At 37.9% G+C, this 19,772-nt stretch overlaps 1 protein-coding gene across 1 annotated transcript in view; it reads right to left on the minus strand.

Moving 5' to 3' along the window:
* Positions 1-473: 473 nt before the first annotated feature.
* KLHL14 (kelch like family member 14) overlaps positions 474-19,772 on the minus strand; it is a 100,591-nt gene continuing 81,292 nt past the window's right edge. The window contains exons 4-8 of the mRNA XM_022586918.3: positions 16,244-16,322; positions 8,846-9,036; positions 8,606-8,764; positions 5,435-5,592; positions 474-2,936 (exon numbers count right to left, since the gene is read on the minus strand). Of these exons, the coding sequence (XP_022442626.1) occupies positions 2,796-2,936; positions 5,435-5,592; positions 8,606-8,764; positions 8,846-9,036; positions 16,244-16,322 (728 nt within the window). The 3' untranslated portion in view covers positions 474-2,795. The remainder of the gene's footprint in view (positions 2,937-5,434; positions 5,593-8,605; positions 8,765-8,845; positions 9,037-16,243; positions 16,323-19,772) is intronic.

Raw genomic sequence — 19,772 nt, forward strand, 5'->3', positions numbered from 1 at the left:
TTTGGGGCTTCACAGTATATGAAAGAAGTTCTGCAACAACTAGCCATTGGTTCAGGATAAGAAGCTACTAGAGAGAAGGGCCTTTTCTGCCATGCTACACTAGCATGGAGAGCTGAAGATTCAGTGGGCAAAAGAAACTCCATTACTCTTGCTTCTGTAGAATACTACAGAGGGTCAAATGACCCTCTAATTATCAGTTTAATCATTAATAATGGAATATTTGGCTGGGAAGCATTAACTTCTTTCTAGCTTTCAGGCTCTTTACCTGGAAGCTTGCCCAAACCTGCAGCCACGTGCCTCAGTTACTCCTATTGTCTTCCATAGCCCAGTCCTTTCCTTGCCCTGCACAGCTTCTTTTCCAGATTTCTAAAAAGAAAGTAAAATGGAACACTATATATTTAGATAATTGACCTAATTAAATATGTGATTCATTTATCCTAAGTGTGCAAGTATTGTTTAATGCATATGGTGCTTCTAACAATTTCTATAAATACTTGGTTATCAGATCTTAAGTATGCCTCACTGCAACACTCTTACAGTGGAAAAACCAGATTCAATTCATGATTTTTAACTCACAACACTTTTCTCTGAAACATTCCATAATTTTTCACATTGTTCGTACTACATACATACTACATACTGCCAGGAAGCTAAATAAACTTGTAAAGTATATCTGCAGAATAAAAATATTTATGCATTTACCTATTACAAACCTTCAAACAAGTTAATGTGTAGATTTATACACATGCTTTATAAGTCAGAATAGGAGAGACAGTTGAATTAGTACATAAAGTTTTTATTTAAAGTTTTCCCCTTCCAAGCAAGCTTCATTTACACATTCTAATACTGTACAAAATTTACATTCTCTGTGACTTATTTATTCACTTTTCACTTTCTAATAGTTTGTGCCTTTCTGAAATACAGAAAGCTTTACTTATAGTTCTCATAAATGCTTTTATTTATTTTGGCTAGAAATAAAAATTAAATGAACAAGTCCAAGGAAAGCAAATACCCTTGTATAAATGGTGACTTTCAGAAGAAATGGGGACCGTTGACGATAAAAGGTTTTGAAGGAGACCTTGTATTCCTCATGACGTCAGATGGGATTTTCTCACAAAGTACTGTAACTTTTCTTTTTTTCTATATACTCATAAGTGATCAAGGAAAAAGAAATGAAAGTTGATTGCACTGGATATATATATATATTTATATGTATATTTTTACAACGGATCCTTTGGATCTGAACATACAAATAAATACAAAAACAACAAAGATTGCACTTTACTGTAGAAACGGCATTGGATTCTAGTACACCCATCCATCTGGACATGCTCCACGGTGAAAACTTATCACCAAGACATTTTTAATCTGTGGCTTCCCTGTGAGGTTGTTTTTGAAAGACACACTTGTTGAGGGATTCAACAACATCTCTGGGTGATTCACAAAATATTTTAGGCTTTGATTTATTCCTAACTATTGTTGTGCCAGCTCTGAAGAGCTTGAAAAGCAAATCCGTGTTCCTGCTAGTTTTTCTCTTTTGATGGGCCGCATGGACACTGTCTCATGCTCTCCTGACATTCTGCTCTTAAATTCCTCATGCTTCTCAAGACAGCTAGCTATTGTTCGCTTAACTGAGCCCAGGTGTCTCTGGTGATAACAAAGAAATGTGATGAGTTGCGGGAAAGAAGGAGGGTCCGTCATGGGCTTTTCTAGAGCCACATCTAGAGCTTTTTTTTAGAGCCGAAGGTGAGGAAGAGGGGGAGGTATTTTGTTAGGAGCTACGGTTTGCTCCTGAGGCTCTTCAAGTTGTGTGTTTTAGGGACAGAGAGAAAAGGGGACAGTTCTTAAGAGAAATCTGTCTTTTCATCCCTGAATTTCCGAAAGCAATCTCTCAGTTTTCATTAGGGGTTAAGTTTGGGCCAGATGTGCTATTTACAGAATATTCAATATTGCATGACTGTCTTTGTCAGTCCTATATTTTCGAAGCAAAGACCAGGTGTATTCATGACTTAATATGCTGCTCCACATGAGAAAGCGTGAGCCTCTATAAACTGAATGGTGACACACCGTATTTTGTCTTAATCTTTCAGATAAAACTGAGGACACAGAAATTATGACTCTGGCTAGCCTGGAACCTACAGGGCAGAAAGCAATTGCTACAAGAGCCAATATCTTTCTCTTCTACATTCCCACGAGGTGCTGTAAGGGGCAAAAGGTATATGAAATGAAGTTATATGGAAACAAAAATGTTCCTCTTTAATCTTTTATGATTTTCTATAACTGTGTTGCCTACGGAATCTGTGAAGTCGCCACAGGTTAGGAACACAGAATCAAGTGGCAATTTTTGTAATGCAGTGTGAGTATTTTGGTGGGTCAAATTTTGAATCATTCATGAACACAATATCCCCAAAACTTCAACATAGATCACATGCAGGTAGACTACAATGCACAATACTGATCTTAGGTCTCTCTGGGGGGCACTCTCCTGTATTTTATCTTTCTCCTTTTGAAAGTTGAGATCCATGTGAGGAGTTTTTATAAAGCTGGGACAAGTTAAAACCAGTCTGAAATGGAAGAGTCTATCACCACAGGAAGTTCGGTGTAATCCGAGTTACAGACAGAGTACCTGTTCAAGGACAGGTCTTTTTCTTTTGTAGCTTCTTGTAAATCATCAGAAACCAAGAATGGAGTTTCGGCAGTTGTACCATTAGGATGTATTGTTCCTATTATAATAGCGATGTCACCTGTCATTGCTTCCTAGAATGCGATACTGTTCATTCCAGGGTTTCCTGGTGTTATTTGTTGTAAGGTACACAGGCAGGCAGGATAACTGTTGCACAGGCTGGGCCTGCCAGTGGTTCTGCTACGTCTCCTTCAAGTTCTGTCCAGCTGCCTTTTTCTGGACAATAGCATATTGTAGATGACTTGTAGGCTCCCTGGAATGGCAGAGCAGAGAGCCTTTAGAGAATTGCCACAGCAAGCTTATTTATCACATTTACATTAAGAAGACAATATTTTTTCTCTGCTCTTGCTAAAAAAATTCCAAATGAAAGCAATGGATCTTAAACCATTGTACTCTAAGGAAAAATTTGGGATTGGCAAGATTTCAAAATCTGGGTTTTTATATGTGTATGTGACTAATAATAAAAGTCAAGCACCTACAACACCCTAGATGATTTATAAATCCCTTATGATAACTTACCTCAACTTGGAAATTATCCCTCTGGTTTAAGTTTAAAAAAAAATTTATCTTTTATATTCTGTGGTTTTTTTTTTTTTTTTTTTTTGCGGTACGTGGGCCTCTCACTGTTGTGGAGCACAGGCTCCGGACGCACAGGCTCAGTGGCCATGACTCACGGGCCCAGCCGATCCACGGCATGTGGGATCTTCCCGGACCGGGGCACGAACCCGTGTCCCCTGCATCAGCAGGCGGACTCTCAACCACTGCGCCACCAGGGAAGCCCTATCCTAAATATTCAAATAAAAGAAGTAAATTGGATTTTAGATTGTCACCTCACTTTTCCATTTTTATCTTACTACTATAGAGAATCAGAGATGGGGTTCAAAGCCAGTTTAAAATAAACTGGAAATGAAGACGTGCCAACTTCTTCACACATTGACTTATTTATTTTGAAAAGGCCACATGAGAAATAAAAAATGTCTTTAATCTTGTCTCCTTTGTCAACCTCTGAGGCTAGTGCTTGTATAATATTTCCCTTCCTAAACCAAAGCAGCTTTGTTTTTACCATAGGCAAGAAACAAACAAAAATCCCAACCAACATAATCGTTTTCTGAAAGTGTATTCCTGGTGTCTGGATCTAAACATACATACTCTTGCAGCTATCAATTTCCACTAGCGAAAGAGCACATGTACCAATATCTAGTGATATATGTCAATACACATTCACTTCCAAATAACTAATAGCTTTTTAAAGCTCCTCCAAACTTTATATAACAATCTTGTTGGATGCAAAAGAAATAAAACTAATTAATATTATTAAAATCCCAAATTAATCTTATAAAACCAACACACATAAATAGGAAAATATAGGAATGGTCATCATTTAAAAAGTGATTGTGTAGACCATTAGACCCTATGTGTCTTCTGATGTGATGTTTGAATTACACAGCCACCTCCTTACGTGTTCTCACTAAAATAAATAAATAGACAAATAAATAAATAGATAAATAAATAAATGGTACATAAATAACAAAAAAATTTAAAACAGAGAAAAGCTGAACTTAAGTCCTTATCTCTAGCTTCCAGTCTATAGGAAATAGGGAGACAGAGGACTATTTTTAAATGACAACATAGGAAATCATTAGGCCATTCGAGAGTATCAGATATTCTATAAGATAACTGACCTGGCTTTTTCAACAAGACAATGGCATGGGACAGGAAGAGGGGCAGGAGTAATCCTCCAGATTGTAAGAGATATAATAACCAAATACAAGCGAGACTTTTTTTTTTTTTTTTTTTTGCGGTACGCGGGCCTCTCATTGTTGTGGCCTCTCCCGTTGCGGAGCGCAGGCTCCGGACGCGCAGGCCCAGCGGCCATGGCTCACGGGCCCAGCCGCTCCACGGCACGTGGGATCTTCCCGGACCGGGGCACGAACCCGTGTCCCCTGCATCGGCAGGCGGACTCTCAACCACTGCACCACCAGGGAAGCCCCCAAGTGAGACTTCTTGGATCCTGATTTGAACATATCAATTTGAAAAATACATTTTTATTCAAGTCAATGGGATAAACTTGAAAATGGATTGCATGTAAAGGAATTATTGTTAATTTTACTGAGTGTGATAATGATAGTGTGTTTACATAAACAAGTGATTTTTTATTTTTAGAGGAATACTGAAGCATTTAGGGTGAATTAACATGTCTAGAATGTGCTTCAACCAAAATTTTTCAAAGGGAGGATAGATGAAGTCAGTACTGCAAAGCACTGATGGATGTCAAAGTTGGATGGTGCGTTAACAAGGGCCCATTGAGCCCTCAGTTTCTGTGTATGTTTAGAAATTTTCATCATAAAGCGAGGGGAAAGTGGAAAGCAATGGCAAGTTACATAATCCTAAATAGAATTTGTGGGTAACTGAACAATTAATTTCCATTTCTTATGCTTAGCTGGTCAGAAACTTTTCACTCTCCCAGTCAAACAGTTTTAATAGAACATTTGTAAAAACCACTTCGGTCTGACTTTTAGTTGGAGAGCATGGGGGTGGGAGGGAAGCAGAGAGCTACTGGATACAATTGACCAGATAGCAAGACAGCTCTACAGCGACTGCACTGAGTTTATTTTACAGCTTAAAGCAATTTACTGCGTGCATATAAACATGTTACTCTTAAAAGGTACTTGTGTGGGTGGTAACACATTTGGAGAGAAACAAAAAGGAAGCACAAATAAAAAGGAGGAGGAGGTGAATGTGGACACTTACCATACTCCAGCTGTAGCCTCCCACAAGGTAAATGCTGTCATCTAGCACTGCACAGCCAGGACCACTGCGACCCTCCAAAATGGGAGTCTGGAGAATATTCCACTGGTCACCTTTTGGGTCATAGCATTCCACGAGCATTACATCGAGGTGGGAGAAACCTAAGTGACAGAGCAAAATGGAATCACCAAAGAATAAACTCTCAGGGTCCCAATTTAAGGCTAGGGCTTCTTTTTGCAAAAGGACTAGGGCCAAGAAGTAGATAATTGTGTCTTTGAAGACACATGTTATAAGCTGACTGGTGAAATTGCGAGACATGTCAGAAAGACCTAAGAAACAAACAGACAAACGAACAACCCTCCCCCCCCCACCCCCCGACTCCACCTGGCCACCGACACTCCAACCCTGAATGCTTTGGATTACTTTAAAGCAAAAATGCCTGGCTAGATGTCATCGGTAAAAGCTGATTTACCTTGGAGTATCAATAAAGGTTTATTTAAACCTTATTTAAAAAGATTTAAAATGGTAATAGCTAAAGCAAGCATTTTATAGACTGCTTACAATAAGCTGGTTGTTTTCTAAGTGCTTTGTATAAAGGAGTTCATTTAACCCCCTTAAGCATCCTATAGATACCATTATATTCATTTTATAGAGGAGAAACTGAGGAACAGAGGGAGTTAATGACCTGAGTTAGTCATACAGCCATTAGATAGGCTGAGATTTGAATCCGGGTGAACAGGCTTCAAAGGTCACACTTTTACAGACTAAACTTTATTGCTTTTCTTAAGTGAATATTCAGTTCTCTCAAAATCTTTTACTTTTTTCTTTTCTTTACAGTCTGACTATATGTATAAACAGCTGTGATGATGTGAATGGTTTCCAGCATCTACTAAGGATCCAGGTTTAGAGTAGGGGGCTATCGTCCTCTGAAAGACTTTTCCCACTTTTGATAAAATTTCTCAGTGGCTGGAGCAGTAACTAGGTTGCAGAGAACAACTCATTTCCCCAGACTCCACTGAAGCCCTGCCTTTCATTTAGGGAGTGAAAAATCCTTAATGGGAGCCAGGGTCACCGAGCAGACCAAACCCTTAAGGATTTTTTTTTTTTTTTTAATGGTTAAACACATGCTATGGATGTTTGCTAGCTGACAATCACAACACATATGGTAAATTAGTCAACATACCGGTCTCTTCAAAGTAATTAAAGAGATAGACCAAAAATCAGAAAAATTTTCACTCTTGAAGTGGTGGACAGACTATTTCAGGCCACTAACTTTTTTTTTTTTAACATCTTTATTGGAGTATAATTGCTTTACAATGGTGTGCTAGCTTGTGCTTTACAACAAAATGAATCAGTTATATATATACATATGTTCCCATATCACTTCCCTCTTGCGTCTCCCTCCCTCCCACCCTCCCTATCCCACCCCTCCAGGCGGTCACAAAGCACCCAGCTGATCTCCCTGTGCTATGTGCAGGCCACTAACTTTTTACATAAAATAAATCACATAAGGGAGCAACAGAGCAATGTGCTTACTGCGACCCTGTGATGTAATCCTTTCCTTTACCATTAAGAGTTCGATGATAATTGTGGAAGCATTTATACGAAATGGGGATTTGGGCAAGTTTCCCTAGTGGCATCTATGAGGATATGTGTGCCTTCTCTGTACCGAGTACATACGTTGACTATAACCCTCACAATTACCAAGGAAAGGATAATTACCCCTTTTTTACAGACATGAGGTAAATGTCTAGAGTAAGATCACACAACTCTAAGTACATAACTGGGATTCAGACCCAGGCTTAGATGCAAAATCCATACTCTTTCCCCCTTTCACAATGTCTTCCTGAGCTAACCTAATTCTGATGTGCATGTGCTATTTTTCATTTAGGTTGTCACTACGTAAGTCTTTTCTGTCCAAGTATAACCTTAAATACTGAAAGTTCCTAAAATATTAGGCATTCTTGTGCAAAAGGAATTAGTAGAAGTCATATTTTAATGCAGAAAGCTACAAAGTTAATATAAAATACGTTGATGTAAAGGAATGAATGGAGTATGGATTGAAGTGAAAGAGCACCAGTGAAAGCAAAAAAGAATGAAATGGGAAGAGTCTGAAGCAGTAAAGATAAATTCCCTTCCACTGAGGAGACCTCTAAGGTGAGAAGCAGATCTAGACCAGAATATTGTCATTTCTGATTGAATATGAACTTGGAAATACTTATTTAAAAATTATACTTGTCCAGTATTTATTACATTTAGGGGTAAATATGTATTATGAAAAAGAGAAAAAATGTCTATATCTAACTCATGGTTTAAGATGGGTATATGATTGGAAAATAAATGCACAGAATCGCCTTATGTGCCATACCCAGATGGCCTGTTTCTCATTTTGTTCAATTTCAAAGATCATGGACAGTCAGAGCTGGAAGAGATTTTAGAGAACAACTTGACCACCTTCTTCATTTTCAGATGAGAAAACGGAAGCTCAAAGCAGTTCAATAACGTTCTCAGTATCACAGGTCTCTCCACTTTCCTGTCAAATTCAGTGTTACACACATGCACACAAACTACAAAAAAGTTGCAGTCACATACATACACGAGGAGGGAAACAAGCCAAAATATGGCTCTAAAAAGACTCTGCTTTAAATGTTACTGATTAAAAAAGCAAATGGAAAGAATTGAGAATCATAGATGGCTTGATATTCAACTCTTCAAAGAAATAATTCTAAATTTAGACATGAAATTCTACTGTTTTCTTTAAGAAAAATCACATACACGCTTCTTTGTGCTTCTCTGACTAAAGTTCTTTATGATTATTACAAAAACAATTTTCTGGAAAAAATCCATTACTATAATTTTGGTGATAAGGAATAATTTATTTTACTGAATTCATTGTTACAACAAATTGTTTGTGCTTTTCAGTTATTAATGCTCTAGTTTTTTTAATTTTCTGTAGACATCATTATTCATTTCTTTAATGTATGTGGTAACTTCAAAATAATCCTATCTGCAGGAGAGCCAAAATAAGTGCTTGCCCAAGGGTACTGCTAATTTGCAAAGAGTAGATTTTATTTGGTCAACCTTTTTACTTGGTTAACTATGATTATCTAACGAGAAACCCCCTTAGCAAGAAACATGAGATGCAAATGTTATTGTGATTAAAAAAAAAAAGACCTTTCAAATGATTTCCTCCAATTGCATACAAGCGATCATTCATTACAGCCAAAGTGTGGATGGCCCGTTTTGTGTTCATATCTTGTTTTCGAGCCCAGACATCCATGACGGGGTCATAGCAATATAGCCATGGGACATATTCTCCATTGTGTACACCCCCTGTGAATTAAGCATAGACAAACAAGTCAAGAAAATGCCTTGGAACTGAACTTTGTAACACAAAGTGGATGAATGACTTGCCTGAAATGTATATTTTCCCATTGTGCACTGCTCCCGCATGAGCTGCCAGAGGCTGTGGCAAAGGGGACACATAACGCCATTCATTTGTTTCTAGGTTATAGCACTCCACGCTGGACAAGTAGCCAGTTTCATTCCGTCCACCAATAACGTATAAATGTTTGTCCAACCGACATGCATAGAAACTGGCTCTTCTACAATGAAAAAAACCAAAAAACAAAACAACCCAATGTAAATCACAAAAGGAGCCCAGTCAGTCACGGGAAGTGAGGACAGCCTGCTTCAGAAAGGGGTGCAGACCTTTGGAAATTACACGTATAGCTCCCTTCTAAATCTGAGACCTTGTACAGCAACCATCTTCAGTGCCCATGCTGGTTAAGATTATGGATACTAAAGTCACAGTAGAGGAGACATTCACGAACTCTTTGTTTCAGCTCTTTTATGTTGCTTTTTATACACTGTTAAAGTGTTCACTAATGTTTGGGATATTTGGTACCTTGTAAGGATATCACAGCTCAGTAAGACAAAGTGAAAAATGAGGTAGATAATGCAACAATAATAAATTATCTTGACATTCACTTTCTTTATGGTCCTTCAAGGGTCATTGTTCCCAATTTATAAGAGAACTACATCATCAAAATTTTTCTTCAATTATCATTTTTTTCTTTTTTCCTCCTAGTACGACTGCAAATAGAGAAACTTTTTCAACTGAATATAGTGTTGAAATCTTGCTCTTATATAACCCATATTAGGAACTTCATCTGTGTAGCTTTTGGTGTTGATTCTCAGGAACCTATAAGGGTATTTTAAAGTCTCTTTTCAAGACAGACTATTTATTAAGTTATCCCACCTGCCATCAAAGGCAAAAGACATGCAAGCTGTGTTGAAAGGACTGGAGACAGGGAGGCCAGTTCTGAGGGAGAATATAATCTAGGAGTGAGAGATTGAGGACCTGAATTAGAATTTTAGTAGAAGACATGAAAAGAGGTGATGCAGGATATTTTAAAGGAGGATGTAAGGCTTAGTTACTAATAATATATGAGAGCTGAGGGAGAAAAGAGGTTGGAAGAGGACTCAAAGATTTGGAGTTAGGATGACTAGGATGAAATCTTAAGCAAGTCCTTGACCTTTTGCTTCTTTTTTTCTCATTCATGTTACTGGAATAATATACTTCATAAGGATAACATATGGTTCAATACTGAAAAAAGTACAATCGTAAAGTGCCAAGCCCCTCAGAGAACATAATTTATGTTTATTGAATTAATGGTCTTTATAAAAATTGATACCAAGACTCTTGGGCAATGTCAACAGCAAAATGAGGAGCCCTAGAGGTTTTAAATCAGGTAAACCTATATTGTTTGGAGATTTTCCAAGTTGTGTTTACTAAGTGTCAAAACCTCTGGGAAGCAGTATATAGCATCTTGATGAACAGTTTGTTCTCTGGAATCAGATTGTCTGGCTATATGACTTATTGGGTGTGTGGGCTTTGACATGTTACTTAACCCCCTCAGCCTCAGATTGCTCATCTGTAACATACAGATTATGATGGTACCTTCCTCATGGGGTTATTTGTGAACACACGCGTAAAGTGTTTGTCATAGTGTCCAACGTTTTGTTCATGCTCAGGAGCTATCGGTTGATATTATTTGGATAAAAAGGTTTTAAAAATCAGCTATCAAGATGTTTGCATATAAACTTTTCCGAATAGTATTTTAAGTGATGACTAAATTCTTTAGTGTTTTTATATAATTTATACCATAAATGTATGGCATATGTTATGGATGGTGATATATGCAGTTTTATTTTATTTTTTCCAGCTTTCCTGAGGCATAATTGACAAAACTGTAATACCCGTAAAGGGTACAATGTGATGATTTGATTTGTGCATACACTGTAAAATGATTTTCACAATCAAATTAATTAACACATCCACCAGCTCATGTAGTAACTTTTTTTCTTGTGAGAACACTTAAGATCTACTCTCTCAGCAAATTTAAAGTAAACAATACAGTATTATTAACTATAGTTACCATGCTGTACATTAGATCCTCAGAATTTACTTATAATTGGAAGTTTGTACCCTTTGACCAATCTCTCCCCATTTTCCCCACCCTTATCCCCTGGCAACCACCATTCTAATCTGTTCTTTAAGTCTGACTTTTAAAATAAGATTCCACATATGAGTGATATCATACAGTGTTTGTCTTTCTCAGTCTGGCATTTCACTTAGCATGATCGCCTTCAGTTTCATCCATGTTTGTCATGCAAACGGCAGGATTTCCTTCTTTTCTATGGCAGAATAATATTCCATTCTATATATTCACCACATTTTCTTTATCTATTTATCTGTCAGCAGACACTTAGGTTGTTTCCATATCTTGGCTCTTGTGAATAATGCTGCAGTGAACATGGGAGTGCAGATATCTCTTCACGTTACTGATTTTGGTTCCTTTGGATCCAGTATATGCGAAAGTGGGATTGCTAGATCGTAAGGTTCAGTTTTTCTGGATAGTCCTAGAATTGTTAGCATCATTGATAGTTTGAGAGTAATATTTTGGCTATGGTTTTTTTTTCCTATATTTTATTGATGGTTTTGAAAGAAATATGTGCTGTGCAAAACACAGAAAGATGATGAAAGGAAAAAGACAGAAGGATAAAAGTAGGAAGGAGAATAAAGAGCAAGTGAGATAGATTTCATTAAATAAGCGTTGTTGTTATCCTGGGCCCATGTCTTCTGAGGGATATATGAAGCTCTGAAATTGTAAAAAGAATTTTTTAATAAAATGTCATATATTATATATATGTATATGTATATATGTGCATTTTTTGGAATATGTTTGGAGAAAGATTTTGGGGGGAAGTTTTTAATCATATTATCAAGGGGATTAATAACCTAAAAAATTTGGGATTTCCTGGTGTAAAGAAGTAAAAACTCATCTAAATATAAAATTAGGTTTAATAACAATAGCAAAATTAAGTGCACACAGATGGACCACTGGTTCCTTCCATTTCTCTAACCAGATTTCAATTGCTCTCTTATTGAATATGATAGGTCAAGGTTATTTTACTAGCGCTTTTACCTTCTCAAGTTAAAAATATTTGATTGAAAAGACCGACTCATGTCTACAAAAATCTGTCCTAAAGTAACACAGATATTTCTTTGCATCATTGACACCAGGGTAGGTCAGTATCCCTCTTCCATATGATTCTATGACAGGTTTTGGAGCGTCTGAAATAATTAATTTACTAACTTTACTAATAGGCTATCTTTAGTGGGCCAATCCCATAGTTTGGACCATGTGGGTAACATACTATATTCTGAGCTCTTCTATGTATTGTGTACTATATTCTGGTTTAGAAGAGAAAAATGTTAGTCATGACAAGTATGAAAATCCTCTATTTAATGAAGTTTAGATAGTGGAGAATAAGAGAAAGATCTTCTTTTGGCAGTGTGAACTCCTTTTATCTTGTCTAAAGTTCAGTTTTCTCACTCTTTCTGTTCTGGTTCCTTCCTTCCTCTCTTAACCCGAGGGAGCCTGTCGGAACTCTCAATTTTTAGCCCAGGCGTTCTTAATCTGATGCTCCGTGTACTCCTAGCTTTATCCACACAGTGTCACTGTTAGGTTCTGAACGGGGGGAAAAAAAATCAGTAGGTTTCACTTCCTGACTAAAAGTGCATTTTTATGCAGAAATTTTAATAGCGAAGGTTCTGAGTCTCTGACTTATTCCCTTGCATGCCCAAAGTGAGAATTCACGAAATGCATTATAGAAACACTGGATAGTTAATGGTCTATCAGCAACTGTGAACATTTGCTGGAGGCTAAAATTTTACAGTACCAGGTCTCTCCTGGGAATGCTCCCTGCCCCACCTACCCACATGAAGAGCACACCTGATTAGGCTGTTTTATTTTGGGGGAAAAAGGAAGCTCAAGATTATTGAAGATTTTTAAATGGAATTACACTATTTGTATTACAAATTGTTCTTCTCTCCCTCCTCCACCCCTCCATCCCCTGTCCCAATGCCAGAGAGGATATTCAATGAATTGAGATAAGTTTAAAAAGACTACCATTGACCTCTACAAATATACTTTAAACCTGTGTATTGTACAGATCTTTAAAACTTCTTTCTGACCCTTAGGTCAGAAAACTGAGATTGTATCTCAGTTTCAACTTTTGACTTCTACCAGCACGTTAAAAACAACAGATTTTTTAAAACACAATATTGTCTCCCATTGTTTCTTGTAAGGCTGCTAGAAACATAGTATTTAAATTTGGAAACATCTTTGTTGTATTTGCTTCCAGCTTTTCACCTAGTCTGTGAAACTTAAACTTTGTTACTGGTGCTCTCCAAATGGCTTTTTCTCTCCCTCCCTCCCTTCTTTTTCTTTTCTGTTTCCAAGACTAGCCAGGGGGTAACATCTCCACAAGAATAATACCTAAAATGTCTACTTTTTTTGAAAACAACATTAAAGTCACCAAAGCATTTTTATTGATCCAAGTGTTCATTTTTGCCCTCTTCTTACTGAAGAATCAAATCCTAAATCTGAGACCAAAACAACTCATCAGCTTTACATTTATCTTTGTATTTTTGTCTAATCACTTCTGTCAGTAACCTCATAGGCAGCAGGCATACAATTCATGAGTTGACCTATGGTTGAGTGAGCCTAGAGGTCACATGCCCATTTCTCTGCTGAACTGGGAGGGCGTTCTGCACTTTTATTATATTCTTTTGGAAGCTCTGGTTAGGTAAGATAATCCTAGGAATTTGCCCAGCCAGCTCTGTGAGAGTGGGTGATCCCAGAGGTGGCTTTCAATGTGTTTCTATTATTCTCAATCAGTTTGGTAACTTCTCAGCAGTTAGGCAACAGCTAATGGAAGGAGGGAGGTGGGAAACTTCTGGTGAGTTTGACTCATGATCTATACAATGCAAAATTAACTCAATTAAATGTCTCAAGAAACCTCTTTTCTGATCTGAAGGATATTTCATGTATTTTAGTATTTTTTCCCTTCTTTGTTTAATCACCAATTAAACCATGCTGGTAGCTAACTGTACTTGCTATGTTGAATGGAAGCTCGGCGATGACAGAAAAATTTCATTTTCAGTTATGGATTGCTGCCTAGGTCAACCAACCCATAGGAGATATGGAGCTAGAAGATTGACTGGGCATTTGTGAGATCTGCCTTTTCCCATTCAGCTCTGGAAGGAGCTCTTTATTTGGTCTATCGAGTTGATTGTTCTAAATCTAAAAAAAAACTTCTTTTACTAGGGACCTGACATGATATACCATAATGACTTCGAAAGAAACGTTAAACAGTCCATCCTGTCAACGGTGGCTGCCAGGCGCCGACAGACCATGGCAGGTCTTTTTATCAGGTCAATGAGCTGCTAAAAATTGTCTAAGTAGGACCCTGCCATGATAGGCCATAATGCCTCAGAGGAAGTCATTATAGAATATCAAGTAAACAATACACATTTTTAAAAATTACTAATTAGGTTTTGCAGCAATACTTCTCATCCTTAGGGGCTCTACAGTGAGATAATTGACCGTGACGTGAGTTATGCCTCCCAAACCCAAGGCGTGAAGGTTAATTATCGTGGTGAACAGCCCCCAGCAAAGGCGACCATAGTGATGAGATGCTGACATTTCAAACATGTTATTGATGTGTATTTTTAAAATGTTTTTTTAACAAAATTTTTTGGAATGGTTTTGATTAAAGGGTAAAGTGATGCAGCTACAATAACAGCAACTAGAAAATAACCCCAAAAGGAGAGAAACAAGGTACTTTGGAGAAAGACATCAGGAGAGGCTTTTATATATACGTGTATACACAACAGGAGGATTGAGAAGTTTGTCAGGATATTAATTGACTCAGGATAATTTCTTGAGGTACCTTGCAACTAGACATTCCTAACAGTGTCTATGGTGCCTCATCATTTTCAAGTATAGCTTTTAGTCTCCTGAAAGAGAGTTTTAATATGCTTATATGGAATGGGAAGTTAGGTATTGTTTCTTTATAGCAGAGATTCGTACTCTCTTTCTGTAGTAATGTACCTTTTTGAGGAATGGTATGATTTGAAAATTTCTTTTTCACTTTGAATTTATGATTAAGGATTTAACTTGATCTCAGTGTAATCTGATTAAATGTTTAAAGAAGGAGATGTTAAGGTTAGGAAGGAAATAAGAAAGAAAATTATTTCTTAGTCCAACCGAGAAGAGGAAACAGGTTGCAGCTTATCCTTACTATTATATTGGAAAGTTTGCTCAAGAGGATGTTGAGATATTATTTGAAAAGAACCAAGTGTTCAAACTTTAGTATGTGAATTTACATGTGCATATTAAGACATGGTGTCCTGCCTAAGTAACAGTCAGGAGAACTGAATATGTATAAACATAGTTGCCTTATTGTCCTTTGATACTAGGAGAACTGGGTGAGATAAACACTGCATACATTAAAAATGAGAGGACACTTTGCAAAACTCTTTTATTTGTAAGCTAACAAATCAACTGTTTTTGAATGTATGATGGGGAGATATTTGAGGAGGTAAATGCAATGAATTTGAGATTGTGAGACCTAAAAACTTCAATATTGAAATTTCTGCATCAAAGTATACACATATCATTGTGAGAATGGTGTTTTATATTTCAATGATAAGATTTAAATATATTATAACTAAGAAGAGTGGAATAGCCAGTGAAATTGTGGCTCTGTTTGTCAAAAACAAAAAACAAGAAACAAAAACCAATTCAACGTGGAAAAGGAAGACAAGTCACGGAGAGCATTATGCTAAGTGAAATAAGTCAGACAGAGAAAGACAAATACTGTATGATATCACGTATATGTGGAATCCAAAAAATACAACAAACTATTGAATATAACAAAAAAGCAGCAGACTCACAGATATAGAGAACCAACTAGTGGTTACCAATTGGGAGAGGGAGGGGGGAGGGGCAAGACAGGGTTACGGGATTAAGAGGTACAAACTATTAGGTATAAAATAAGTTACAAGAATATATTGTACAACACAGGGAATATAGCCAATATTTTATAACTATACATGGAGTATAACCTTTAAAAATTGTGAATCATTATATTGTACACTTATATTGTATAGAAACTATACTTCAGTAAAAAAGTGAACTTTAACTAGTAACAAAAAAAGGAAGACAAGTCATATGAATTTTTTCTTCCTCCATTGGGACAAATAATTGACTTATTTGATTATTTTTTCCATTGAGTTAATAAGGCAGTTAGTCTAAGTTGGCCAGGCCAGGTTTTGTATTTGACTCCTGTGACTTTCACTGGCTCTGTTTAGCGTACCTTATCACGGAAAACCATTCAGCATCCTTGCTTCCAGTAAAGCAGCCACAAATGTTTCAGACCTAAGAAATAGACACTTACCTTTCTTGCATGGGCGGAAGTTGTATCCAGCTATTAAATCGGGGATCATATCTGCTGACAAAATTTGTACTGTGTTTTCCTGTAAAAATACATTTGAGACACTTAAAACTTAAATTCCTTTGTTGTTTTGCACATTTAAAAGTATTTTATAAGATGCCTCTGTTCTCAGGTTTAAGAAACAGATGAATTAAGTAGAGGGACTATCTAACACAGTATGAGGAGTGATAAGTCAGAAGAAAAATTTATGTGCCCCTTCAAACGTTTTTCCTTTTTTTCTTCTTTTCTCCTCCACTTTTTCTGTGGGGTGGGGATGAGTTGGAATAAAAATAAATCAACCATAATAATAAAAGCAAGTATGCTTATCAGACTACCAAAGTTAGGGTAAAATTTCTGTATTTTGGTGTTTATAGGTTTTAAAAACATGAAGTTATTGTCTATACATAATCAGTTCCAGAGACTAACTTGTGTGATATCTCTGGATAGAACCCTTTTCTAAATGATCCAAGAATTCTAGCAGTGGAAGAGTCCACTCTGTCTCCAGGGAAACAATAGCAATCACTACCATAAGAGTTTGCATTAGGAAATCAGTTGTAGGCTATGACTGTCATGCAAGTTCTGTTTGTGCATTTGGGGAAAGCACAGTTGCTGTGATGTATCACAAGTACATTTACTGAAATGGGAAACATGCGTCCTCAGAGCTGGTTAACCAGCTTATCTCCTCTGTTGAGCCTAAGAAACACAGTAATGCCTCCAAGGTATGAAAATGAATCTTGTTTTACATACAGATTGACACCAAAGCAAGAAATAGGAGCAAAAGTGTGTATTCCATTTTCTGTGTAGCAACTGAGATGACAGTCATCTAAAGCGCCTGAGGTCTTAACTCTAAAAGTCTGTTTTTCATTAATGTATGTGTAACTAACCATTGAAATATAGGTACCAAACTTCACCACGGGAATAAACAGATAGGATTGTGTGTGTGTGTGTGTGTGTGTGTACACGCACTCACACGGGCATGTACACACAACACAATTATTAATTGCAAGAATATATATTGAGCGCTCACTATGTGTCTTATGTGTTCTAGGTTCTGGGAATATGCTGGTAAATGAGAAAGACAAACTCCTCGTTCTTGTAAATAAATAAACACAGACTTGTAAATAAATACATATATAATAATGCTATATTTTCTTTACCGAATGCCAGAAAGAAAAATAAAGCAGGGATTGATAGAGGCGAAGCCAGTTTCAGTAGGGTGGTCACCGGCTCCCAGGTATCTTCTGCAAGCCACGCAAGTATCTGCAGAATTAGCGTCTCAGGCAGTGGGGAGGGTGAGTATAAAGTCCCTGGGCTGGCCATGCATTCAAAACCAGCAAGAATGCTGGGGTGACTTGGACAGAAGTCGAAGTATATCAAGGTCCAGACACGGTGTGTCTTGTGGACTGGTCAAATTTCGTCTTTTGTCATAAGAACATTAGGAAGTCACTGGAAAGTTTTGAGTAAATGAGAAACATGGCCTAATTTACCTCTTATCATGATCACTCTGGCTGTTGTGTAAAAAACTAGACCGTACAAGGGCTGCTCTGGAAGTGGGGGACCTGTCACGAGGCCATCGCAACAGTCAAGGCAAGGGCTGGCTTGAGTGGAGGTGGAGGCGAGATATGGTCGAGTTTGGGATCTATTCTGTGGGCACAGCCAATAAAATTTTCTGATAGATTGAGCATTGGTATAAGAAAAAGTGAGTAATTAAAGACGACTGCTAGGTTTTTAGTCAGCGGAACTGGATGGAAGGTCATGCAATTTGCCGAGGTGGGGAAGACCAGGCAGGGGTAGTTGGGGGGTTAGGGAGAGAAGCCATGAGTACTGTTTTGGATTTAACCTTGAGAGGACTATCGGATCTCAAAGCATAAGTGGCTGGTAGGCCACTGGCTAAATGAGGCTGCAGGTGCAAATTTTGGGGTCATTAGTCAAGAGATATTGTTTAAAATCAAAGAACAAGATGAAACTCTTTAGGGAAAGGGTATGGAAATGCAAGATAATGAATGCTGGAAATGAGCCCTGGGGGAGAAGAAGAAAAACTAGCAAAGAAAAGGAATTGTCAGAAGCAGGAGGAAAAGTATGGTGGTATTTTAGAAGCCAAGTCAAATAGTGTTTCAAAAAGAGGAGTGAGCAACGGAGAACTGACCATAGGATTTGGAAACATGGGGGTTGGTGGTGACCATGACAAGCATTGTTTCAGGGGACAGGAGGGCATGAAAGCCTGCGTGGGGACTCCTCAGGAGAGACTAAGATGTAAGAAAGCAGAGGCAAGAGGATAAGCAATGCTTCTTAGGACTTTTGACATAAAAAGAAGAAGATTATAGCAGGAAGATGCAGCCTCGAGAGAAAATTTTATTTAGTTCTTGGTTGTGTTTTTCAATTCAGAAGTACTCCAAAGTCCTTGAGTAGGCAAAAGGGAATGAGGAATAGGCTTTACGTTGGAGCAGAAACAGTAATAAGAGAGATATGTTTTATCTAAAATATACGGGTAGCAATGGATTTGGTAGTAGCAAGATGCAGATTTTATCTTTTGATTGCTTCTGTCCTCATTGGACTAAGAAGAAAGGCTATCAGCTGAGTGTGAGGAGGCAGGTTTTTGAGAAAGGTATTTGAGGAGAGAGAAGGTGTGAAATAATTAACTCAGAGGGTGGAAGAGTGCATTGACCAGGGAAACTTAGTGGAGTTGGCTAGTAGCCAGCATGGGTCATTAGTAGCCAGCATGGCCGTGTGGTTTTCTATGTCCACATTTAGTTGCTCAGGGGGAGGGAAGAGGTGGAAGAAAGTTGGGTTTAAACAGGACCAGGGCATTACCAGGCAAGTATCATAGGAGAGAAGGACACGAGGGCTGCAGGTGTATGCACTAATGTGATTATACGGATGGGCAACAGAATATAAGCTCAGTAAAGAGGGAAGTAAGGGCATGAGGGGATGATGGACAATGAAAAAGTGGTAGGGTAGAGTGAAGGAGGTGGCACTTCCAGGATAACAGTGGGTAGCTGCCACATAAAGGGGCAGCAGGTGGTAAAATCTGAAGACATCCTTTAAAATGGTGAGTTTTAAGGATGTGGGAGTGGCAATGAAGAAGAAGTAGAAAAGCTATCGGCCTCCAATAATGTGAAATATAAGGGCGGGGGTGGGGAACAGAACATAGTCCCCATTGAAGAGGGTGGCTGGGAAAACAGTCCTCTCAGAGAATAGCCAGGCTTTGATTAGAAAAGAAGCTGAAGGGACCATTTAGGGAAGAGTTTAAGGATTCTAGGGATCTTGTTGATGTGAGATCATGAGTTCCAAGGATTGCATGGGAGGGTTTGGATGGCCTGGTTGGGTGGTAAGTCAAGTTTTATTTGGGGATTACAGTAAGAGTTGGGGATTGCAGAAAGAGTTAAGAGTGCCAGGAGTGAGTATGACCCAAAAGACTTGGATCCCACAAAGGGAGGCTCCAACCCAAGGAAGGATTATGTCTAGAGTTGGTTTATAAGTAAGCTTTTGTAGA

This window comes from Delphinapterus leucas, chromosome 14, assembly GCF_059928025.1.
Source record: "Delphinapterus leucas isolate spDelLeu-1000000601 "Yukka" chromosome 14, BTC_Dleu_Yukka2, whole genome shotgun sequence".
Taxonomy (NCBI): Eukaryota; Metazoa; Chordata; class Mammalia; order Artiodactyla; family Monodontidae; genus Delphinapterus; species Delphinapterus leucas.